Source organism: Lissotriton helveticus, chromosome 6 (genome assembly GCF_964261635.1).
Source record: "Lissotriton helveticus chromosome 6, aLisHel1.1, whole genome shotgun sequence".
Taxonomy (NCBI): Eukaryota; Metazoa; Chordata; class Amphibia; order Caudata; family Salamandridae; genus Lissotriton; species Lissotriton helveticus.
In genome coordinates, this window is record NC_136067.1 from 1,854,701,818 (window position 1) to 1,854,728,216 (window position 26,399).

At 45.0% G+C, this 26,399-nt stretch overlaps 1 protein-coding gene across 1 annotated transcript in view; it reads left to right on the plus strand.

The window, feature by feature from the left end:
• The window catches only part of KCTD3 (potassium channel tetramerization domain containing 3), a 339,598-nt gene that overhangs the window by 170,251 nt on the left and 142,948 nt on the right, over positions 1–26,399 (plus strand). Inside the window, exons 4-5 of the mRNA XM_078649783.1 lie at positions 7,597–7,670; positions 20,425–20,483. Of these exons, the coding sequence (XP_078505909.1) occupies positions 7,597–7,670; positions 20,425–20,483 (133 nt within the window). The remainder of the gene's footprint in view (positions 1–7,596; positions 7,671–20,424; positions 20,484–26,399) is intronic.

Sequence of the window (26,399 nt, forward strand, 5' to 3'; positions counted from 1 at the left end):
ATTGTCGCATTTAAGTTAGGTGAGCTACATATGTATGCGAGGGTGTGCATACATCAGAACAATGACCCGCAGCCATACAAGCTGCACTAGAAACTCAAAAAACAAACAGTGTGGAGGGTCAAGGGGATAGTTTACCGACCTGTCTACTCACTCCCCAAAATACGAATATATAACAACACAAGAGTAGACCAAGTCTAAAAGGTGGTGTGAATAACTGAGCAAGTGAACATGCAACCATCGAGTGAGCATGCAGGTAGTGCCAGATACTGTTGACTACCCGAGGTTTTGAATAAAACCCATCAGACCGCCCCTTTGGCGGAGATTCATCATTTAGGGCTTTGGACATATTCCAAACCTCTACCTGGCCATTTTAGTGCCAGGGTAGCATAGAACCTATGTGTACAATGTTCCTCACTGTAATGATGTTGATAAAGTGCAGTGCTCAAATAATAATGGTGAATAAAATTAACTACTGAACCTTAAGAACATTTCAAAAAGGTCAGAGTGTCAAAGGTTTAAAAACACGCCCTGTAGTTGAAGATGGATACTACTCCGTGGCGCTGAGCAAGGTGGTCAACATGTTTCAGCCTACAGGGGAATTACCCCGGCTTTCTTCAGGACCTTTTCACGTCAACTTGCTACTGCAACAAACAATAATATGTGATTGTGAGGAATAATAGAAAGTAGTGCTTGTAAAAAGTCACATAGCTACCAGGAACTTTACATTCCAACATTCACTGGAGGATGAGAGACAGGACTTCTTCCTATCGTGAGACAAAAGTTCACACAATCAAAACAGGATTAGGTCATCTCCATGCACCCCCATGATCACAAATACACCACCCAGATTAACACACACACCTGAAATTATATTCCGATTAACTAGAATAAATTATATCCCGTTTTACTGAGATAAACAAGCATATTAGCCACATCACTCAGAGGCATTTCCCCTAGTGATACTCACCCAGCTTTGTGTGGGTGACGACCCCACCTCACCCGGCAACCGCTCGGGAGAATGAGGCCCCGCTCTACAGTGTAGACAAAGGACACAGTAAGTGAACAGCATCTTCTGTGTCCAGCCAAATAGCGCTACACAAAAACCCAACAGACGTGCAACAAGAACCCAAATATCAGCCCACTGAGTTACTTGCTCTAAGTGAAGTCATGAAATCGCAAGGGACCACAGACACCAGAGGATAAGCTTCAAAATACGCCTATAGGCACTGCTGAACAGCTATAAGTAATCACATTGTCAATCACAAAAGAGGCTTTGATAGATAACCCCAGGTATAGAGTATAGATGTGCACAATAGATTAAGACCATCATTCTATACACCATGTCTTAGATACCATGAATAAGTACTGGGGAGCTCTATTAGTCAAAAAAATTACCAAGCTCTTATAGTATATAACGAGTGACTCACATTAGAATATGAGGGCATTTTTTGCTGGGAAAACGAGTCGTAGCTAACAAGTGTGAGCTCAATCAGTACAGCGACCTACTTCTTACCTGTCCGTCGGTACCCCTGATATTAAACGAGCGGAAGTGGAGGTGTGTCTCCTACCGCCCGCCTTCTTTTTATAGAGGAACTGAATATTTGTTAATTAGTCACACGGGGACTAATTGCTCACCACGGCAAGATGGTGAGCGCCAAATCTAGTTGTACAAAGAGTTCTAAGAAGAGCGCCTTTACGCCGAATGGGAGACCATTGCCTTACTCGGCGAGCGCGACTGCGCATGCGCAAGGCCGGAGTCACTGCTCGACCGAGTTTGCGCACTGGACGCGGAAGCTCAGTGCAAACAACAAGCCAACAGATCTCATTGATTTACACGGCGGGCCAAAAATGTCCAAACCGCAATGCACTGTTGCCAAATGAACTAAGTACCAGAAACCCAAAAATATATAAGGGCTGAAAGTGCCACAATCAATTAGTTGGAAACCGATCGAAGCAAGTCATTTTGTGTACATTTAACATACCATAATAGGTGATTGGGACGGACTGCGTGTAGATCGCATTAGCTGCGAAGATAATCCTCAATGTGGTGCAAAATTGTCTGAAGGCCAGGGAGGGTTAAACTGGACTGTGTCGAGTATTGTCGCATTTAAGTTAGGTGAGCTACATATGTATGCGAGGGTGTGCATACATCAGAACAATGACCCGCAGCCATACAAGCTGCACTAGAAACTCAAAAAACAAACAGTGTGGAGGGTCAAGGGGATAGTTTACCGACCTGTCTACTCACTCCCCAAAATACGAATATATAACAACACAAGAGTAGACCAAGTCTAAAAGGTGGTGTGAATAACTGAGCAAGTGAACATGCAACCATCGAGTGAGCATGCAGGTAGTGCCAGATACTGTTGACTACCCGAGGTTTTGAATAAAACCCATCAGACCGCCCCTTTGGCGGAGATTCATCATTTAGGGCTTTGGACATATTCCAAACCTCTACCTGGCCATTTTAGTGCCAGGGTAGCATAGAACTTATGTGTACAATGTTCCTCACTGTAATGATGTTGATAAAGTGCAGTGCTCAAATAATAATGGTGAATAAAATTAACTACTGAACCTTAAGAACATTTCAAAAAGGTCAGAGTGTCAAAGGTTTAAAAACACGCCCTGTAGTTGAAGATGGATACTACTCCGTGTTTGTCTTGGTTACCATTGCAAAATCTAAACGAGGAAAACAAAAAGGAAGACCAGGAAAAATGGTTAACTATCTATTAGACTCCGCACAGTTTGGTTTCAGAACCGGACATAGTACAGAGATTGACCTGATCAAGGCCACCAATGAGTTAAGGCCCGCTATATACAAGAGAAGCACTGCAGCCCTTATTCTCCTTGACTTATCAGTGGACTTTAATACAGTCACCCACTCTGTCTTGGTCCATTGCCTTAAGGCAATTGGTATGAAAAACTAAGCTCTCAAACTACTGAACTCCTTTCTTGAAGGAAGAGCAAACTCTGCGATGCTGGAAGATTTTACTTTTTTGGGGTTCCACAGGTGTTCTCACTCAGCCCTACACTTTTCAACCTATATGTCACAGAACCTGCAGCGCTGATTCAATCTTTTGGTTTCTCCCTCACGTCATGCACAGAAGACACACTAGCTTGTGTTGTCTGCTTCCAACAATGCTAATATCATAAGCTCGCAGCTGCATTGCCGCATAAGAACTATTGGCACTTGGATGAGCAAGCATTGCTTAAATTCAAACTCATGTAAGACCAAAGTTATCCTTTTTGGAAACAATCCACAATTTTGGATCCCTTCCAGCTGCCCTTCAGAATTTGGACCACTCCCTTCTCCAGTTAAAAGGCTATAAATTTTGGTATAATAATGAACGACAAGCTGAACTTTAGCAAACGCATAAACTCTGTAAACTCTTCGTCCTTCAACAGTTTGAGGATAATAAAGAACATCCTCCCATTTATCCCTCTGAGCACCAAAAAAACAGTAATCCTGTCACTAGTATTAGCAACACTTGATTACTGTAATGGTCTATACTTGAATCTACAAGGTCAAAACCTCAAAAAACTGCAGACTTTGCAAAATGTGGCAGCCAGATTATTCCTACATTTTCCAAAATTTCAATCTGTTACTAAAGAAATCACAGGGCTTCCCTGGCTGACTGTCAGAAATCGCATACAACTTAAGGCTTTGTGCCTAATTTACAAGGCCTTGCTTGGCACTAGCCTTGACTACTTGTAAGAAGCACTTACATGGTATGAACCCTGCAGAAATCTGAGATCCAGAGGAGCAAAGAAAGTTTTGCCTTCTAGATATAATAAAGTGAAATGGGGAGGAAGTAGCTTTGTTACAGGAGCTATTAAGCTTTGGAATATATGGGGAGGAAGTAGCTTTATTACAGGGGGTATTAAGCATTGGAATCTCCTTCCCTCTTATATTAGGGCTGTCCCTTCTCTGCTTGCCTTCAGAAAGCTCCTAAAAACTTGGCTTTTTAATAATTAAATCTTATTGATAGCTCTCCCAGTTGTGCTCAAGCTGTGCAGTACTAGCGCCAAGACTGCCCAGGATGGACGTGCGCTCTATACAAAGTTTTAACATAACATTTTTTAATTACATGTATGTGAGCTTGATATGATGAATTACCCGGGATTCACCAGTACTCAAAAGTATATTTTACTGTCCTTTGACAAAAATGAATGTACTTTTTACAGGTGGTGCACATGTACAGATGTTTTTATTCATGCAGTTTGTGTTAAAAGATGCTTTCCTGGTGAGGTTAGCTGTGTGGATAAGACCCACTGCAGAGTTGTGAGGCCTCTGTTAACTGCTTCAGCAATTTAGGCAGTACTTGCCTGTTCAAAATAAATAGCTGCAGCAAGATCAGGATGCAAAATAACTGTGCAAACACATGGGTGACATTGCCTATATTTGGAAACTGTGTTATTATCATTCGATGAGACTAGAAATCTTGTATGTACATAAAATGTGAATGGAACTGTTGGTGAATGTGAGTAATAGTGCTATTCTCACTGAAACATACATGTGCTGAGGTGTGTGACAGCACATGTAAGGGATTCGTTTTAATGATGCAGAGCTCCATATTTTGGAAGCAATAAGCATTCTCAGTTGGTGCTGTGTAAGTTTGCGCCTACACTTGATTTCTGCATTGAGCGTGTAGACACAACTTCTCATGGAAAATAAATAGTGGTTTCAGGTCGGTGAACTGCAGACAAGGACTGCACTAATGCCCATAATTCTGCAATTGCGAATACGCTGAAGTAAGTGAGAGGTGACATACCCCCAGAGGCATCAAGCTTCCATTTTGCGATTCCTTATTAGCGAAAAATAAGGATTCGCTAATAAGGAATAGCAAAATGCTATGCATGAAGAAATCGCAAAAAAAATTGCGATTTCTTAATATTCCTTAATTGCGACTCGCAAATTGCGAGTCGCAATTAAGGAATACCTCCCCATTCATTCCTATGGACCTAGAGGCCCATAGGAATTAATGGGAAGACATTCTCAATTTTCGATTAGCAATTAGCGAATCGCAAATTGAGAATGCAATTTCAAGGGTGCAGGGGTGTCCAAAGGACACCCTGTTGCCCCCCTGAAATTAATCTTTGCACATATGTTGCGCACACACATGCCCTAAGGGCATGTGTGTGCGCAACATGAAACTTTGAAAAATGCACAAAAGTGCATTTTTTAAAGTTTTTGCAAATTACCATGAAGTTCAACTTCATGGTAATTTGCTCCCCCTATTAGCGAAATCGCTAATTTTTTTTACTTTGTTGCATTGCATTTAAGGAATCTCAATTTGAGACTCCTTAAATGCAATCGCAATTTAAGGAATCTCAATTTAGAGATTCCTTAAATTGCAATTTGTGCATTTGGGATGATGCATCCCAAATGCAAAAATACTGGTCGCAAAGGGGCAGATTCTGAGAATCTGCCCCTTTGCAACCAGATTTTCCTTTCATGCAACTGAGCCAAAGTGTCTAAGAATGTACTGGAGAGTATTACCTCCTGCTACATAATTATAAGCAGGCTACAGAAGGACTCAGATGATTGAATGAATAAGAGTTGTTTCAGCATTGGTCAACCAAAGGACATATTGTTGCTTTTTCTAGATTGAACCCTATCCTTAGGCATCACAAAGGGTCCCTCTCATTTTTTTTAAGATAATCTATTTAAAGCCAAATGTATTTTCAAGCCCACAGTTATGTGAGAATCCCCAAAAGATGGGCTTTGCCTCCTCCCACATGTTGACAGCCATGAGTTTTGATTTTATTTATCCAGCTGCCTTATGCTGCACTTTCAGGGGCGCACACATGACATTGTAATGAGATTAAAGTGTCTTAGATAACTAGATACATTGTGGTGGCAGCAGCACAGATGGGAGGAGGGCAGTCATTAAGCCACATGATTTTTAGATCTGGTTTGCATGTGGAACTGTCATCTCACCTTTTAACCTACAGTTCAGTATCCACACAAAAACATATCCATTCCTATGTTACCCACTTGTAATAATTCACATTACCATACAACATTGTTTTAAAGCCAGACCTATAATCATTGCCAGTGGTTGTTTGTTTTCTGTGTAAGCAACGAAAATACATAGGTATAGTATTTATAGTGTCAGAAGGGGAAGAGTGGCTGAAGAGCTTGCTGAAGGGTTGTGATTGGCACAGATTTTTTAGAAAGATGCTGATTGAGGTGGGGTTGGGGAGGTGGTTATTAATTGAAGGAATATTAATACATTCTTGGATTTCTTTGAGGTAACGAAAAGTGTTCTGGAGAGGAATCATCTTTTTGAGTTATGTAGATAATCCTAGCAGTCTTGAGATCTTCAATTACAATTCTTGCATCAAGTCAGTAATCAAAACACGTGACCTTAAAGTTCAGTAGCATCTTTGGGCTGTAAAAACGTCTATATTGCAGGAAGTGACAGTAACAGTACAAAGTAGTGAACTCTTTAGGACATGGGTCTGTTTTATTTACATCAAGCAATATAAGGAGTAGGAGCGAAGAATGAGGAGTGTACTATGGGACAGAAAAAGTGGAGACAAAGTAGGACAATTATGTCAAGAATAAAGGCAGAGTAACTGAACGTGAAAAGCAAAGTATAACAATAAAATGGCTAGAAAGGCAGGTAATAGGAGAAATGTTATAAGAGAATGTTATGCCCAGGTGGCCAGAACTACTTGCACGTGGATTGTACTAAGAGCCCTGTCCCAGAGTGAAAATAAGAAAGAAAGTCTTGTGTATTATTTATGCAGGCATCAAAGGATGTCATTGAGCGGACCTGAGTAACAGAATGTTGATTGATACTATATCTCCTTAAACGTTGTCGTTGTGGTTGCCATGTATCATATGTATATGTTGGTTACACTGATGCCACACTCCGAGGCAAAAACTGTGAGTGCAAAGGGAATTTGCATATATCTGCCACGTGGAAGATGGTCTTGATGTGGCCTCATCTGCTGAATTTTAAAATGGTGCTTAAATAGCGCAACACTATATGGGTGTTGGTGGCTGCAGTAAATTTGGAAAAAGACACTGCAAGAAGATTATTCCGCACAGTATTTAATGATACTGTTGAATGGTTTATGCTACAGAACTAAAACTACTCAAGACAATGTTAACTATTTCAGACCAAGCTGGAGTGTTACAAGCTAATTGGCCATTCAAGCCTATTGTGTATTTTGAATAGATAGCATGGTTGTTATTGTTATGTAACACAATAGGACCTCCAGGATGTGTGTAGATGTCAGAGATCCCTATTAAGCCTCTAGCTAGCCCACCATCTCATATAAATACATTGCTGGTCCCATGTAAAAAGGGGAAAAGATGTAGTATATAAAAATGTACTTTAGTTCTAAGTCAACAGTTTTGCTTCTTTCCACCAAAGGCGTAACACCATTCATTGCTCCATTTGAGCCTTTCAGGTATGCACATATGCCACTTAGCTTCTCGTTTGCATTGAGCATATTATCCATAGATTCACTCTTCAAGGCTATGCACTGGAACACAACACAGATAAATATGCACTTTATTTGCAGTAAGTACAAAGTTTGTAGTTGCACTAAAAACTGATTTTTCTTTTTTTTAATTTCCAGATATTTATTGATAGAGACCCAACAGCATTTGCACCTATTTTAAATTTTCTCAGAACAAAGGAACTTGATTTGCGGTAAGATTTTTGTTTTTGTTTGCATCACAATTAGTGATGATTAACGTGTGAATTAAAGAAACTTAAATATACTTAACGTTGCTGCTCCTCCGTAGCCTTGCATGTCATGTCAAGGATTAATGATTTTCATGGTTGATTCATAAGACTATAATTTTGCCGTACAGCAAAAAAATTGCTCCCATTCAGTAGGACTACCTCCTTGTCCCTACCTCTTTTCATCACCCAGTATGTTTGTCATGTAAATTCAGTTTTTCTAACGGGTACATCTAACCGCAGATTCCTCATCTTGTAAGTAGTCCCAGGTGCCAAATTGGATCCAGAGACTTTTCTCAGCATCACTCCTTTGCTCCATTAGGTTGCGTCATGCAGTTCAGCATCAGCTTCGTTCCACCCTGGAAATGACACTGTAGCCACCTATATACACCACCCCTGCGTGTGATGTCCATTCCTTTCTTTCCATACATTTGGAGACTGATCCAGAGCTTACTCACTCATCTTTTTCTTGTCCTTTTGTCAAATATTTTCTCTCAGTGTGCAAGGAATTATATCCCCTCCGAAAACTACAGGATTCAAACCTTGTACTGCCTGTCACAAGCAGATATCTGTGACAGATCCCAACAACGTATGTCTCTGATGCCAAGGCTCTTCGTATGACTGCAGGTGTTGCGGGGATTTTTGACTGTTGCGGGGATTGCGCCTGGATGAATCCCAAGGTGATCTGGGGCTGGGAAACCTTGCTGTACCTTTTTCAAACACTGTCAGAAGGTGCATAAAGGCCAGCCCCGGTCGATTCTACAGCTCATACCAATGCAACCCAAATGGAAAGGGTCCATCCGCTATGCTGCTTCAAGTAGAGGATTTTGGGGAAGCCATTTTGCACTTCTTTGTACTCCAAATTTCCAAGGTAGCCTCGAGATGGGCTACCATCAGTGGATCCATCCTTGACGCCATCTGCACTTCATGACTCCGCTGAGAGATCTACCACGAGTCCAGAACAAACGCTCAGTCTCACTTTGAGTCTGGTGCCACAATCCTCGCCTGTCATTTGTGTATCGATGCGAAGGATGAAGAATTGATTGTTTTAACGGAGTAGGAAGCAAACCTGACATAACCTCGACTGAGGAGAACCCTTTCAAAACCTCTAGCGCAGCCAGTCCAACATCATTGTGAGTCGGATAGAACTCTGTCTTGACCTAGAAAGGTACTTGGCACAAAGACAACATTAAGGTCCACGTCCACGGCAACATCTCCTGTCCTTTGGAGGCTGGGATCGGGGGATGCGGCTGACAATGTCTACTTTCTCAAGGGCAGTGCACTGCTCAGTTACCCGCAATTCCTACTACCGCCACCAAACCACCTTAGTTTGCCCTCAGCAGTACATGATCACTGTATTGGAGGCAGGATAAAATATTACCTCCATGGAGTCAGAGCATCACATACCACAGATAGGTGCTTCAAATATTCCAGCGAGGTTATGCCCTACCTTTCCTTTTGGACCCACTGGCTATTCAACCCACATCAGACCGACTGTTGACAACCATTTGTCCATTTTGTTCCAGTAGGACGATTTCCTGTTGCCAACGAAGGACGTAGGCCTTCGTCTTATTTTAGACCTTTGACTTCTCAATTTCTTCCTAAAAAAGGACAAATTCAATCTGTTCATATTGGCCCAAGTTCTGTCTCCCATGTATCCAGGAGAGTAGATGGTAGTGCCAGCCCTGCAGCTAGCCTGTTTTCACCACCCTGTCCTGCAGTCTCAAAGGCATTACCTGCCATTGAGGTAGGGCCAAGAGCATTTCAGCTTTCCTTGGCCTCACCAGTGCCCTTTGAGTGTTCATGAAAGTGATGCCGGTAGTTGCAGCAGACCGGAGATTGGGAGTACCATACTAAGGAGGTATTTTTACCTAAAGTTATGACCCCCCTTCATGTTGGAAAATCATTCGCCATTCCGCCATTTTTTTGCTCCATCTCTCTACTTGAAAAAAGGAGAGAGAGGCCATTTCAAATATCCCAAAATTATCTTTCAGCTTTTACATCGATCTTACTATGAGGATCACCTCTTTGTTGGGTTTCCTGGGCTGAAGAAGGGCGAGTCAGTGCAGAGAAGGACCATACCCAGGTGGAAAGTCCTCTGTATAAAAATGTGCTATGCATTGGCCAAGAAGCAGCCCATGAAAGATCTGAAAGCTCATTCAAACAAAGCCAAGGCTCCTACCATTGCAATGGCACACAGAGTGCCTGTTCTGAGTCTCTTTCCAGCTGCGACGGGAGTTTCACGATATTTTCACAATGCACTCCTTCTTGATAGCCAGGACCAGGAAGGGCATTTTCTGCATTTGGTCCTGCAGGGCTATCTGTTTTAAGCCATTCCACTGACCCACCACTATGAGAGATACGTCTTTGGTATCTATTCTCAAGATGAGGAATCTTCAGTTAGAAGAATCCTGTGGAAGTAGAAGCTACTTTTCAGTTCGGTAATACTGTTTCTTATTGATACTCTATTTAAGCAAAGATTCCTCTATCCTTCCCGTTTTATTAAACGGACTCTTTTCACCATGCATGTAAAGATCCCAGTTTAGAGTTCCACACACTGTCGCGTCCGATGCCCCAGACAGAGTCAAGAAAGAAAGTGACATCAGTGTGCATGGGTGGCTTATATAAGTGACTGGCAACCCTTTCGGATCAAGATGAAGCTGACACAGAGCTTCATGATGCCACTTGCTTGTACACAGAAACAATGCTGAGAAAAATCTTGGATCAAGTCTGGCACCTGGGGATACTCAAAGGTTTAGGAATCTGCAGTTAGATAGAGTATCTACCAGAAGGAACGTTACCAAAGGTAAATAATTTGTTCATTAAGACTATTTGGTATTCTGGGCTGCGGAGGCGGGTTTGGGCCTTGCTTCGGGCCCCTGCCTGCTTGCTGCGGCGGACGCGAGGTGCGGCGCGGGTCCCCCTGGTGCCCGTGCATAGATTGCTGCCTGGTTTGAAGGCCCTCCCAGTGCCCGCTGCCTTCTGCTGCCCTCGATGCTCCTGAGCGGCCTGGGGGGGAAAAGAAGAGCTACGTCCACAAGCTTGCAGAGCAGCTGATATTCTGACTGCAGGTTTCCGATTCCCAGTTCCTATCACCCATTGACAGTTTCCTTGGGCCCGCTGCCTACCTACACATCAGAGATCCCTAAGCAGCCCCCAGGCTTCGACAAAAAGCTGCATCTGTGCACTGCCCTCCCCTAGCACAAGTCCTCCCTGCTCGGCTCAGCTTATATATATATAAGCAGGTACAGTGCAGAAATCCGCTGTGCAACAGTCCGTTATGATACGGAGAGACCGGCACACTGCTGCTGAATCTCCGAGTTGGCTTGAACCTGCATAATGCGGTGAGACGTATTAGCTAACCTGCTAATGCTGTAAAAGACTTCATTCACCTGCTCCTCCCACTTTGGACCAAAATCATCAACAGCTCCCTTCAACAAGGTCTCATCCCGGACACCCTCAAGGTGGGGCAAGTCACGCCTATACTCAAGAAACCTACAGCTGACCCGTCTGACCTAAACAATTACCGCCCTATCACCAATATCCCCACCCTGGCCAAACTGCTGGAAAAATGTGTACAACTCCAACTAACAAAACACATTGACCAGTTTGACCTCCTCAACCCTCATCAATCAGGCTTCCGAGCGAAACATAGCACGGAAACGGCTATGACGCACATAATTGATGACGCCCTCCAAATTCTTGATCGCAATGATTCCTGCCTCCTCATCCTGCTTGATCTCTCCTCAGCATTTGACACGGTCAAACACGAGAACCTACTGGAGTTGCTAAACACCAGAATGGGTTTATCCGGGACTGTTTTCAAATGGTTTACTTCCTTCCTACATAACCGATCTCAGAAGTTCAAGATCAACAATGTGCTGTCTTCACCTGTGACAGTAGATCTAGGCGTCCCTCAAGGATCTTCCCTTTCCCCCACACTGTTCAACCTCGTCATGGAACCTCTCGCCACCTTACTCCAAGCATCCAATGTACAATTCCATATGTACGCCGATGACACTCAACTTTACCTAAAGCTACAATCACCGGAAGATATCAAACTTCTGAACTCCACTCTTAGAAACACCCAATCGTGGTCGGCCGATAACCACCTTAAACTAAATGCTCTGAAAACTGAGTTCCTTCTGATCTCACCTCCTGCGAAAATTACCTCCACCCAAATTTGGCTCAATCACCTAACAGCACTCAATGTCCAACCCACCATCGTGGATTCTGCGAAATCCTTAGGCATCACACTCGACGCCAAGCTCAACATGCAACAGCACGTTAGCAAAGCAACGAAAGGAGCTAATTTCCAAATCAACACATTGAGGAATCTTAAACCCTTCTTACCAGCCAAGGACTTCCAAACTGCTGTACAAGCCCTAGTCATCCCCCGCATAGACTATGGAATTGTGGCCCTCAGCGGACTCCCTCTATCAACAACCGCACCCCTTGGAGCCTCCCTGAACGCTGCCGCGAGACTCATTACTGGCTCAAGAAAACACTCGCATATATCCCCAGACTTAAAATCTCTGAAATGGCTACCTTTTGAAGCCAGAATACAGCTGAAAATTGCCGTTATGACACACTCAGCCGTACATCACAAGGCACCCAACTACCTCACTCAAAAGCTGTCTTTCTCAGGAGGTTCGAGATCCAACAGAAGTACAAAAAGTCTACTCCTGAAACCACGTAGATTCCGGAAGGAAAAAACATACAAACGCTCCTTCTCAGGAATGGCACCCAGGATCTGGAATGCACTCCCTCCTGAAACCAGGCTTATCTCTTCCACTGCATTCTTCAAGAAAGAGGTGAAAACCATCCTTATGGCTAAGTTCACCTGAACTTTATTGTTGTTGGATCAGACACCTTGCACCGCCTTTTATTATTGGCTACCTGATTGTATATTGGCATTATATTCTTACTTGATTGCATATTGGCACTATATTCTTACTTGATTGTGATCCTACTATACTACTCACTTACTACCGACCACTTTATTCCACACATTAGTTTGTTGAATCACCCTCTTGATGCCCCTAACACTTGTTCCCTCTAATTCTAAGAAAATGGTATAAGCCATCCATACAGCCAAAGTTCACCTGAACCCTACTGTAGTTGGATCAATGACTTTGCGCCATCTTATATTACTGGTTACCTGATTGTTTATTGTTTTTTTTTATCTGTACATGACTGCTAACCTATTATTCTACTGACTATCACACTGTATCCAATAGTTTGTTTAATCACATCCCTGTTGCCCCTACCCCTGTCTCTGTGAAGCGCTCTGATATCTGTAAAGATCTTGTTCGCGCTATATAAAACTTTGAATAAATACATTAGGGGACCGGGGAGAGGACTTTGTGCTACAAGGACACTTGTGATTTTGAGCGGCACCCATACACGCTTGTTCTACATCTCCAGCGCTCACTTTGGGTCAAAAGGAGTCAGCCGACAACAAGTACATACCTGCAAGCCGGAATAGTGCTTTCTGGGAGTCGTGGTTCCTCTAACGGGACCAGGAAATTGTGCTGCTGTAATTGGCTGACTTTGCTGGGCTCCCACCAATGGGAGTAAAATGGATATTTGAAAGGCGAAAGGGAGCTGTATCCTGTGATTTGGCATTTGATAAAGGGGACTAACCCGAAACGCGTCATGCCCTCCATGCAGCAATACAAGTGTTCTCCAAAGGTTCCCCTTGTGTCCCTCTGGTTGCTTTCTCTTGTAGGAGATGAATCGTGTGGTGGATATTTAGTGCGCAATGCCCCAGGCGCGCAAGAGGGTCCCGTCTTGTACTTGGCCAGGAAAAGAAGGGCACCTGCCTCCTAGCACTATCTAACCCAAGGTATTGGATATCCTGGCCACCGCAAGCAGGTACAGTGCAGAAATCCGCTGTGCAACAGTCCGTTATGATACGGAGAGACCGGCACACTGCTGCTGAATCTCCGAGTTGTCTTGAACCTGCATAATGCGGTGAGATGTATTAGGGGACCGGGGAGAGGACTTTGTGCTACAAGGACACTTGTGATTTTGAGCGGCACCCATACACGCTTGTTCTACATCTCCAGCGCTCACTTTGGGTCAAAAGGAGTCAGCCGACAACAAGTACATACCTGCAAGCCGGAATAGTGCTTTCTGGGAGTCATGGTTCCTCCAACGGGACCAGGAAATTGTGCTGCTGTAATTGGCTGACTTTGCTGGGCTCCCACCAATGGGAGTAAAATGGATATTTGAAAGGCGAAAGGGAGCTGTATCCTGTGATTTGGCATTTGATAAAGGGGACTAACCCGAAACACGTCATGCCCTCCATGCAGCAATAAAAGTGTTCTCCAAAGGTTCCCCTTGTGTCCCTCTGGTTGCTTTCTCTTGTGGGAGGTGAATCGTGTGGTGGATATATATATATAAAGTGGTGTGGTGTGGCTCACTGGTTAGAGGCGGCAGACCCGGGAGCAGTAGTCGGCCCGGGACCAGGGTTCAATTCCCGACGCGGCAGGGTCATGGACCAGGGTCAGCGGACTCGACAATTCTCGCCTCGGTGCCTACTCTAACCTGGGGTCCCACTCGGCAACTCTGGGCATTAGCTTGCCTAATCTCCACAACGGCCCCATCAACGCCAGGGATGCCTGGCTCCACCTTGGGGATTCCCAGTAGGGACCATCCCACAGGGAAAGCCAGGACGGGTTCCCCAGCGGTATACAGCGCCGGGACGCCCCTTTGCTGGGGCAGCTGTGCGCTTTATAAGTATACGACATTTAACATTTATCAATACCATTACCGCTGTAAGACAGATTGTGGGTGTTGGGAACACAAACACTAGCTTCGGACCTCTGGCTAGAACACAGTGCCTAGAGGCTGACGTCCTAATTTGATAGTTTATTACAAAGACAGGGGTCCTTAGGCAAGGAAACAAATTTAAGCAGAGATGAATATAGACCAGATGGAGCTATATTTTTGGGGGAATGTCCAGCCGGACAATTTATTACCATAATACAAAATAGTCATAAAACAATAAAACACTGCGTGTGATAGAGGTGGGACACCAACCGATGTCCGACTAACACACTGAAAGAACATAAACAATAAGGAAATAGTAGGCAATAGCAGGTCATCTGATTATTGTGAATCATATAACAGACAATCTTTACTATACACATATGCATGAAAAGTATAAATCAACTATGCATTTAGTGCATTTGTGTCGACGACGTTTCGAACCACAATGATTATCGGGTAATCCTCAGGACAGAGGGTAATTGCCTTAGAAATTCAAATTTACAGTAGTATCACTTATGTAGACGTAAATATGCCGTACCATAGAAAAAATGCAAATAAAAGGGAAACACAAAAAGAATGAAACATATCATTAAAACATTAATCCATTGATACAACTGCGTATACCATGCAGGACTCATACCATGCCAAAGTGACGACGGCAGCGGAGTGTATTGCATGCTACATACAAGCAGTGTCTAAAACTGTAGGAGTAAGGCTAGTGGCTCAGCGTCCCATTAGTGAATTTTAATGACTCTGAATGGTCCAGGAGAAGATTAAACACTAGTGCATGACTGTGCAAATAATAATAAGACGTCGGCAGGGTGGAGGGCCGTGGAAGTACATATCAGTGCTAAGGGGGGGAGGAGGAGCGCACGGGTAAAGGTCTCACATAACAGTAATAGGCAGCTTACCGGTTGGGTGAAACTAAGGATGGGGAAGGGGGGGGGGGCTTTACCCAGGAAATGATATTCGACAATACTCTGTTGGGAAATTATTTAGAGAATCAGACAGGCCGATCTGATAATGACCAAAGCAGTGGCCGTGACAAACAATATCGTACCGTACCATGGAAAGGTTTCCAAGGGTTGACAGGGATCTGTGAGGGAACGAAATGTGATCAGGTGGAATAATGCTAACAACAATTGAGGTGAGTCGCTATGCAGAAAACAGCTTACCCAAGGGAAAAATGCCTACAGTATCGGGGTCTGGAGAAACAGAAAAATGCGAGCGGCGTCAATGCCGATACAATGGACAGCGAGGGAAAATAACAATAACCAGCCAGAAAGCGGGGGGTGTTCTTACCTGGCAATACAGACAACAAGTCCACAATGGGAGAGCTTGCGGGCATGAAGATTCAGCGCGGCGTCTCCTCGAAACGGAAGACGCGAAGTAATGAAAGTGTATGGTCACGTGGATACTATGGACCAATGGGTGCTAGGCGCAAGCCGTCGGCCATTTTGGATTGGGTAAAGATTATCAGAGGAACAATCACAGTGAATCTATGGTGATCAGAAAATACGTGCTGCTAAAATAAACGAGTGAATAACGGGTATTTACAAGGCACACACACCCAACATGCAGTGACAGGGGTACAAAAACAATTATTACATTGAGGGCTAAAGAATTCCAGATCTTTACGAATTTTATATTGTTGACATAAATACAGTGCAGAAAAATTGTGAATGAGCCAGTCAGAGCATCTTGGGAAGGGAAATTCAAACCATGAAAGCAAAATGTATCGAAGTTCTAGTTCATAATACTTAGATCAAGGAGGTCCAGTCCTCAGTTCGATTAAGGCCAGTATGCAGACTTTTTGTCTTCAGTATCCAGCGTAGTTCCTCTTTGTTCAGCAGCATTTGTGCTGTTACAATTAGAAAATTCTTTGCGTGCATACTTGATGTCATTGTACACGAATTTCTTGCCCTCTATAGTATTTTCACACATAGAACAATTACCACATCTAGCATGCCCACTGAGTCTTGGTAGTCCCCAGAGTGTATCAATTGTAGTCATTTCTTCAGGCATGGGCAATGCTGCACGTACCAAATGATCTTTCAAGTTTTTGGACTTTTTAAAGGCAAACAAAGGTCTCTCAAGTTGAAGTTGATCAGCATTCAACACGGGCCAGTGTTTTTTAATGCTCTTGGTCAAGGGATTTGATAATGGTGAAAAAGTGGTCACACAGACCAGACGGGTCTGTACTTTTTTGGGTTTAGGATCCAGCAGTACTTCCCTTGGACAGAACCACGCTCGTTTTAATGAAGTTTTTATTAGTCTACGAGGGTAGCCTCGGGCGCTAAGTTTGGCGCTAAGTAGTTGTGCTTCCTTGAAGTAATCTTCTTTGAGATAACAGTTTCTCCTAAGCCTTAAGAATTGTGAATACGGGAGGGAATCACGGAGTGCTCTCGGATGGTTACTCTTGTAACACAGTAAAGTGTTAAGCTCTGTCGGTTTTCTGTAGAGGCTAGTGATAAGAACACCATCTTTTTCCTGTATGTTAAGGTCTAAGAAAGGAATACTTGTGTGGCTTGTAGTTAGAGTATACGTCAGGCCACTGCAATTGGAATTGAGCCAGTGTAGAAATTGGGGTAGTAGGTCAACAGAATCATTCCAGATCATAAAAATATCGTCAATATACCTCTTCCATAGGGCAATGCCACTATGGAAGGGGTTAGACGGGGTCAGAATACGCCCACATTCTAGGCTGTCCATGTACAATACTGCCAGATTCGGGGCAATTTGTCCTAATTTGATAGGGCCAACTGCAGCCTAACTGGGCCTACCATTCATCACTATACTCAGGGATCATTGCACTGCCTTCAAGCTTTGACTGCCGGATAGGTCCTACACCGCCACCCTTAGAGACCTCGCCATGGGGGCACGTGTGTGTGTGCACGCCTGTGCGTGTATGAAAGACTATATTCACATTTGTGTGTGCTTGTGCATGTCTGAGTGTGTGATGGTGTTGACATGTATTTGGGTGTTTTTGCATTAGAGCATGTGATTCTATGTCTGCTTGTGTTTGTGCACGCAGATGTTTCTGTATGTGTGCTTTTGTCTGTGCGTGTGATGGTGTGTGCATGTTTTTGAATGTTTTTGTATTAGAGCTTGGAAGTGTATGTGTGCTTGTGCGTGTGGATGTTTCTGTATGTGCGCCCTCTGTGCGAGTATGAGAGTGTTTGCACACTTTTGTTGTGTGCTTGTACATGTCTGTGCGTGTGATGGTGTGTGTGTGTGCATGTATTTGTGTGTATTTCCTTGGGTATTTTCGTTATGGAGCATGTGATTGTATGTGTGCTTGCGTTTTTTTGATAGTTTCTGTATTTTCGTGTCTGCGTGTATAAAAGAGCGAGCGCATTTGTTTGTGCTTGTGCATGTCTGTGCATGTGATGGTGTTTGCGTGTGCATGTATTTGGGTGTTTTTGTATTAGAGCATCAATCAATCAATAAATGTATATAGCGCGCTACCCCCCCATGAGGGTCTCAAGGCGCCAAGGAGCATGGGATTTTATGTGTGCTTGTGTTCTTGGATGTTTCTGACTATGTGCTTGTCTGTGTGCGTCAGTGCGCATATGAGAGTGTGTGCTCACATTGATGTGTGCTTGTGCATGTCTGTGCGTGTGATGGTGTGTGCACGCTGGATTTGTTATTTTTTGTCGCCCGCTGTCCTAGATATTGACTTTAACTGCCTGATGCCTAACCTTAGGATGGCTACCAATGTACCAGTGTACAGTACAGTCCCCTGCCTGACCCAAAGATGGCTTCCTTAATGGTCCCCTACACGTTGTTTTACTTCCCTAGGATAACAATTGGACATTGATCAGACCCTGAACCTATCCCCTAACCTGCCTACACATCAGGACTTGGAACCTACGGAACTTACCCCAGACTGTGGAGACCTAGCGATTTGTCTGATGCCCAGTGGAGCTACCATATAGCGAAAGAGAAGATGGGTTGTGGACTCCCTCTCCCTGCCGTCACCTACCCAGCCGGACCTTGGGCAGATTTTCCCCTCGTCTCTACGTCATGTCTTCCTCGTACCCCTTTACCCTATCCCCTTACCCTTCCTGCTCCATTCACCTTGTCCCCTATGTTCTTTAAATGTTTTTCTTGATACTTATGTAACTTTTAACTGATGTAATTTGCAACATTATTGTCCCTCATGTAAAGCGCTCTGATTCCATCGGGTCTAGTCAGCACTACATAATTACTCATTATTTAAATTTGTTCCCATTTAGTACTCTTTCTCCCTTTGTCTACCTCCATAGCTCCTAGCCCCTATCCACTCTCCCCTATCCACTCTCCCCTGAATCTCTCACCTTGCCTGCTAGCCTGCCTAGTCACCTGTACTTTGTGCCCTTTTACTAAGCACTCCTTCTCCCCTTGTTGGGGAAAGATCCAATACTTATACTCTGGAGTCTCAGCGTACTCGCTGAGAGAGTCCACTGCACCAAGGGAGCCACCCACAGCTGAGGTATGGTATGGCATCCCTTGCCAAAGCACTCCCTCTCCCCTTTTTGGGGAAAGATCCAGTTTGTAGGCCTTGGAGTCTCAGAGACCCCTATGAGAGAGTCCACTGCGTAAAGGGAGCCTCCCGCAACAGAGATAGGGAAGTGATACCACTTCCCCTGGGATCACAGCTTACTGGACTTTGGGCATTGCTTTGACTCGTCTACCGGTTTGTGTTCCCGTCGCCCTTCCCCTCCTCTTTCCCGCCTTTATTACCAGTCTACTTCCCCAGCTCTTTCCCGCCTCCCCTGAATCGATCCCCCTGCCTGTTTTTCCCCTTACGTATTTGTGCTATTGTTTATCTTGACCTCACAAGTAACTATGTTGCCATGCTCTAATAACTGTGTAACCTTTGTAACGATGTAACCTGTAACTATGATCTGATGCTCATGTAAAGCGCTCTGATACCTCTGGGTCTAGCCAGCGCTATATAAAACCTTTAAAATAAATAAATAAATGAAACAATATACATTACTACCCTCCAGCTGTGCCATGGATGTCCCAACATAGGTCCCGGAATGCTGTATCAGAGCCAACATTTCAGGATAATCACTTCAGACTTAATATCTGTGTAGAATAATTGAAAATATTCATGTGAATCGCTTGAAAATGCGGCATGGTCCAACATTCTTGGACGGGAAACATCCTTTACAAAGCAACTTTTACCACGAAGTGCCTTTACGACGCAACTTTTACAACGCAAACCATTACAACGCATTGCGCTGGGGGGGCGCTCTAGGATAGGGAATGTGTTTAATGTACTATCCAACACCTTCCCTACTATCCACGGGGACTGGAGTTGGAATAGTAAATTAAACAATTCACCGGCCAGCGCCTAAAAGCACTATGCGTTGTAATGGTATGCGTTGTAAAAACAGCGTTGTAAAAGCATGCGATGTAAAAGCATGCGTTGTAATGTCATACATCCTTCTTGGACTTATGTTGCACACTGCTGAGCTTTGCAGATAAACACAGCAAAACAAGTTTTTGAGTAAAGCTGTTTAGAAAACAACAAACTCTATCTTTTACACTCAAACTCTCAGTGAAATACTGTTTTGCTCATGATCTTACTCCAATTCCAGGTAAGGTAGTTATCTGCAGTCTCTAGTGCAGAATTCATGCTATCAGTAGAACAACCTACCACCAAAAGAAGAAAACTGCCAGCATCAGTTTCAAAAGATTAAAAAAAAATTGATGTTGTTCGCTCCCCATTGATGCACTTTCACAAATGTCGCACTGCTGTATCTTTATAAAAATGTCCCTCGAATATCCGTTGTTTCAGGTAACTTTCGTAAACCTTCAAACGATGATCGTTCTCTAGTAAACACAAATTAAAAAATGTGCTTTTGCATTAGAAGACCAGGCCTGAAACGTGTTGTATTCTTTTCTTCAGTGGAGCTACAGATGTTTTTAATATTGTGTTTGTGTTTTGCAGTGGCGTGAGCATTAGTGTTCTCAGACATGAAGCAGAATTCTACGGAATCACTCCTCTAGGTAAATAAATGTTTGTTGGATTCAGTGCACTTTTGTCCAAGGACGTTTTTAAAGAGTTGTCACTCAATGGGCAGTTCAGAAATATTTGTAAAAAAATAATTTAACTTCTCAATGAAGAGTGATTGCTAATAGAAGAGAGTCAAATGCTGTTGATAGGTGATTATATGTATATATTTTCTATGGCCTTCAGTGAGAGAGAGGTTTAGGGCTTAATTGTACAATGTTACCTGCAGGTTTGCTTCTTTGTAGAGTTACTCATCTGCTCGACGTTAATGTTCGACCTTTTAGGAATTCACAAAGATTTCCATCAATAATTTGAGGAAAGTCCAATAGTCGCACATTCTCAGAATTGCACCCTTATGCAGAAATGCTAGAGGTGTACATTCTGCTGGTGCAATGACAAGCTAAAGTGCACTTTCGTTGTACACTTTTGTTTCTCCAGTGAGCAAACTGTTTTCCGTACATGAAAATCCCTTCATCCTTATCAGTTTTGGGAAAATATGCTTCCCATTTCAACCTTGACAACACATTTACTCCTCCCTTTTATAAGAATACATTTTCCAGCTTTTTCGAAAAACGGCCTGGGCAAAATTTCAGTTTTACAGGTAAAATTGTGTGAAATTGCTCAAACTTTCGCATTGTGTTATTTTAAAAAGGTTGCCTGCAGAACACTGATTTGTGCAGCAGTTGTCTTGCTGAGAAACATTTGCAGCTTGAACCAGTCTCTTGACAGTGGCTTATGTGATGTTTAGGGCTCGGACTGACTCCTCCCAGTGAAACTGGGAGGAGTTTCGAGAACTAATGTTAAAGGAGAAAAAAAAGAAGAAGTATCTCCTAGGGCCTTGGTGAGAGGAATTCCACACATTCCTTAGCGTTTTCTGTCATCTGGTCAGTGATTCGTCTTCCTTGTGTTTTCGTTTTAATAGGCTTGAAGTGATAGGGTAAATGTAGTTTTGTTCCGCCATTTTGGGCATATTTCGTTCGTGCTCGCGCAAAGAAGTACATAAATTATAATTAGGAGCTGTCAGGGTGCCTCCGTTAGTGAACGGGCGCGTTCACAATTCTGCAGCGCTCAGCACGCAGCTTCCTTGTTGTATTAGCAGCTGCTTAATGTATGTCCGTTTTTCGAGATTATATTTTATCGGTTTTTTGAAGATTACATTTTATCATACTGTGTTGTTTTAAAATCTTGCAATTCAGCCACAGAAAGCAGAGAACCCCACGCGCCTTTAAACCTGTAAGCAGACACTCGTCCTCCGTCACTAACCCTCCCAGACCTGAACTCCGTGCTAGTCCCTCCTGCACGGCTCCACCGACGCACCCAGTGTGCCTGAGCCCAGCAGCAAGCAGCCCCCAGCCGTCTATGAGTGGCTCCTTCCAAGCCTAATTTGTCAGATCCCGTTCTGCACAGCTGGGTGGGCAGCCCTCCAACAAATGGCAGCTGATAGCGACAAGCAGCAGGGAGGAGACACAACCCCCTCGGCAAAGCTGCCAGAGGCAAGTAGGCGTGGTATTTAGATGCCCTCTGCCACCCGGCACGGGCACAAATGGAGCTTTTTAAACACTGCTGAAAAGGTGAACGGGGCAAGAAGCCGGACGAACTCCGGATCAAGAATTCCACTGTATCAGCTGCAGCAATTCTACCATACCAGTCACAGTAGTACAATTATATATTGCGCACACTGATTCCACCCAGCTTTGTTCTGCAGAGACCTTGCCCTGATGCCCCAGAAAAATTCTTTAAACAGATTGTTTTCAATTGCGTTTTCCTTTGATTTAATTTTCTGAGTGGTGTGTGAGTGTCGATTACAGACAATTTGCAGAGAAATATGTTTGCTTTAACGTAACATCCATAAAAAAAGGTTATTTTAGATCTAAAACAGGACCACATGTGAGAAATGGGGGGGGTCACAGAGATTACTTACAGTGATATTATTTCAAGATAATAATTTATTCTGCGTGCGTTGTTCGGGTGCAGGGGGAGGCTCTACGGACAGGAAAACATATTTAGACACAACTAAACAAAATCATGTATTCAGCCACAGAAACCCAAGGGCCCCACACGCCTTCCAAATTGTGAGCAGACACTCGTCCTCCGTCAATAACCTTCCCAGACCTGAACTCTGTACTAGTCCCTCCTGCACGGCCGCATCCCAGTCCTTTACTTTACTTCAATATTGTTGTTATCTCCTGTATTGGGTATTTACTGGGTATCAGTGCTTCAAATGAAAAAAAAAATGTTGGTGCTTCTCAGAGGTGTGTTTCTTATAATTTATTGCAAAAGCTTTAACAAATTACCTCTAGCCTGGTGTCTGGGTTACACAGTAGAGAACCCACTGGATGAAGTGAACCCTACCCTTCCTGCCTGAGCCTCCTAACACTTACTCCGTACCTGTGAAATACCTCAGCGCTTAAACAATAAATGTACGAGCATTCTGTGCATTTAATCCCACCTGTGCCTTTTTCCTTGGCATCTTCAACCCCAGTGTTGGCCCCATGTTCAGTTTCAATCCTGGCCTCTCCATTGGCTCATTGTGTGATCGCTGTGAGGTTATGCTATCCTCCTCAAACTCTGTACCAGTTGGATTCAAGGTGAGGCGTCTGTAAAAAGTGGCCCCTGTACACTATACGTATGCCAGTGCCACAGAGCCTCTCCGAGGCCCCTTTTTGCCTCATAGGGATGCCATCCAAGGCGTTTGGGCACTTTTGTTGCTTTCCATTCCTTCTTTCCCTTTGTCGACAACCCATGTGTCCTCCGTACAAACCGGAATACAGACCACTCTATAAGCATTAGGTGCTGTTGAGTGCAGAGTGCTGTGTGCTGTTGAGTGAAGAGTGCTGTATGCTGTTGAGTGCAGAGTGCTGTGTGCTGTTGAGTGCAGAGTGCTGTGTGCTGTTGGGTGCAGAGTGCTGTGAGCTGTTCAGTGCAGAGTGCTGTTGAGGGCAGAGTGCTGTTGAGGGCAGAGTGCTGTTGAGTGCAGAGTGCTGTTGAGTGCAGAGCGCTCTAGAGTGCAGAGTGCTGTATTGTGCAGAGTGCTGCTGAGGGCAGAGTGCTGTTGAGGGCAGAGTGCTGTTGAGGGAAGAGTGCTGTTGAGGGCAGAGTGCTGTGTGCTGTTGAGTGCAGAGTGCTTTTGAGTGATGTGTGCTGTTGAGTGCAGAGTGCTGTTGAGTGCTGTGTGCTGTACAGTGCAGAGTGCTGTACAGTGCAGAGTGCTGTACAGTGCAGAGTGCTGTACAGGGCAGAGTGCTGTAGAGGGCAGAGTGCTGTAGAGGGCAGAGTGCTGTAGAGGGCAGAGTGCTGTAGAGGGCAGAGTGCTGTTGAGGGCAGAGTGCTGTTGAGGGCAGAGTGCTGTTAAGTGCAGAGTGCTGTTGAGGGCAGAGTGCTGTAGAGTGCAGAGTGCTGTGTGCTGTTGAGTGCAGAGTGCTGTGTGCTGTTGAGTGCAGAGTGCTGTGTGCTGTTGAGTGCAGAGTGCTGTTGAGTGCTGTGTGCTGTTGAGTGCAGAGTGTTGAGTGCTGTTGAGTGCAGAGTGCTGTTGAGTGCAGAGTGTTGTGTGCTGTTGAGTGCAGAGTGCTGTTGCGTGCTGTATGCTGTTGAGTGCAGAGTGCTGTTGAGTGCAGAGTGCTGTTGAGTGTATAGTGCTGTTGAGTGCAGAGTGCTGTTGAGTGCAGAGTGCTGTGTGCTGTTGAGTGCTGTGTGCTGGTGAGTGCAGAGTGCTGTGTGCTGTTGAGTGTAGAGTGCTGTTGAGTGCAGACTGCTGTTGAGTGCAGAGTGCTGTTGAGGGCAGAGTGCTGTTGAGGGCAGAGTGCTGTGTGCAGTTAAGTGCAGATTGTTGTGTGCTGTTGCGTGCAGAGTGCTGTTGCGTGCAGAGTGCTGTTGAGGGCAGAGTGCAGAGTGCTGTTGAGGGCAGAGTGCTGTTGAGGGCAGAGTGCTGTGTGCTGTTGAGGGAAGAGTGCAGAGTGCTGTTGAGGGCAGAGTGCTGTGTGCTGTTGAGTGCAGAGTGCTGTGTGCTGTTGAGTGCAGTGAGCTGTGTGCTGTTGAGGGCAGAGTGCTGTGTGCTGTTGAGGCCAGAGTGCTGTGTGCTGTTGAGTGCAGAGTGTTGTTGAGTGCAGAGTGCTATTGAGTGCAGAGTGCTGTTGAGTGCAGAGTGCTGTGTGCTGTTGAGTGCTGTGTGCTGTTGAGTGCAGAGTGCTGTGTGCTGTTGAATGCAGAGTGCTGTTGAGTGCAGAGTGCTGTTGAGTGCAGAGTGCTGTTGAGGGCAGAGTGCAGAGTGCTGTTGAGGGCAGAGTGCAGAGTGCTGTTGAGGGCAGAGTGCCGAGTGCTGTTGAGGGCAGAGTGCCGTGTGCTGTTGAGTGCAGAGTGCTGTGTGCTGTTGAGTGCAGAGTGATGTGTGCTGTTGAGGGCAGAGTGCTGTGTGCTGTTGAGTGCATGCTGTTGAGGGCAGAGTGCAGATGCTGTTGAGGGCAGAGTGCTGTGTGCTGTGTGCTGTTGAGGCCAGAGTGCTGTGTGCTGTTGAGTGCAGAGTGCTGTGTGCTGTTGAGTGCAGAGTGCTGTGTGCTGTTGAGTGCAGAGTGCTGTGTGCTGTTGAGTGCAGAGTGCTGTGTGCTGTTGAGTGCAGAGTGCTGTGTGCTTTTGAGTGCAGAGTGCTGTTGAGGGCAGAGTGCTGTTGAGGGCAGAGTGTTGATGGCAGAGTGCAGAGTGACTGTTCCAGAGAGAGCAGGGTATGCTTGTGCGCTTACACGGTGCACTGACACACAGGAGCTAAAACAAAGAACAGCTGAACGCGTGTCTTGGGAGCTTCATTGAGGCAGCCTGCCCTCTGTGAGGGGAGCAGGAAGGAGGGGACGCCTCAACCAATCAAGCGCAACTACTCACAACCTATTGTGCGATTAAACACAGGCCAAAGGGCAGAGCTAGGTCTTTTCGCATTACGTACGGTGAGCAGTGTGTGAGTGTGTAGTGTGAGCAGTGTATGAGCGTGCAGGGTGAGTAGTGTGTGAGTATGCAGGGTTAACAGTGTGTGAGCGTGCACGGTGAACATTGTGTGAGTGCAGAGTGCTGTTGAGGGCAGAGTGCAGAGTGCTGTTGAGGGCAGAGTGCTGTTGAGGGCAGAGTGCTGTTGAGGGCAGAGTGCTGTTGAGGGCAGAGTGCTGTTGAGGGCAGAGTGCTGTTGAGGGCAGAGTGCTGTTGAGTGCAGAGTGCTGCGTGCTGTTAAGTGCAGAGTGCTGTGTGCTGTTGAGGGCAGAGTGCTGTGTGCTGTTGAGTGCATGCTGTTGAGGGCAGAGTGCAGAGTGCTGTTGAGGGCAGAGTGATGTGTGCTGTTGAGGGCAGAGTGCTGTGTTCTGTTGTGTGCAGAGTGCTGTGTGCTGTTGAGGGCAGACTGCTGTGTGCTGTTGAGTGCAGAGTGCTGTGTGCTGTTGAGGGCAGAGTGCTGTGTGCTGTTGAGGGCAGAGTGCTGTGTGCTGTTAAGGGCAGAGTGCTGTTGAGGGCAGAGTGCTGTTGAGGGCAGAGTGTTGAGGGCAGAGTGCAGAGTGACTGTTCCAGAGAGAGCAGGGTATGCTTGTGCGCTTACACGGTGCACTGACACACAGGAGCTAAAACAAAGAACAGCTGAACACGTGTCTTGGGAGCTTCATTGAGGCAGCCGGCCCTCTGTGAGGGAAGCAGCAAGGAGGGGACGCCTCAACCAATCAAGCGCAACTACTCACAACCTACTGTACGATTAAAGCACAGGCCAAAGGGCAGAGCTAGGTCTTTTCGCATTACGTAGGGTGAGCAGTGTGTGAGTGTGTAGTGTGAGCAGTGTATGAGCGTGCAGGGTGAGCAGTGTGTGAGTATGCAGGGTTAACAGTGTGTGAGCGTGCAGGGTGAACATTGTGTGAGTGCAGAGTGCTGTTGAGGGCAGAGTGCAGAGTGCT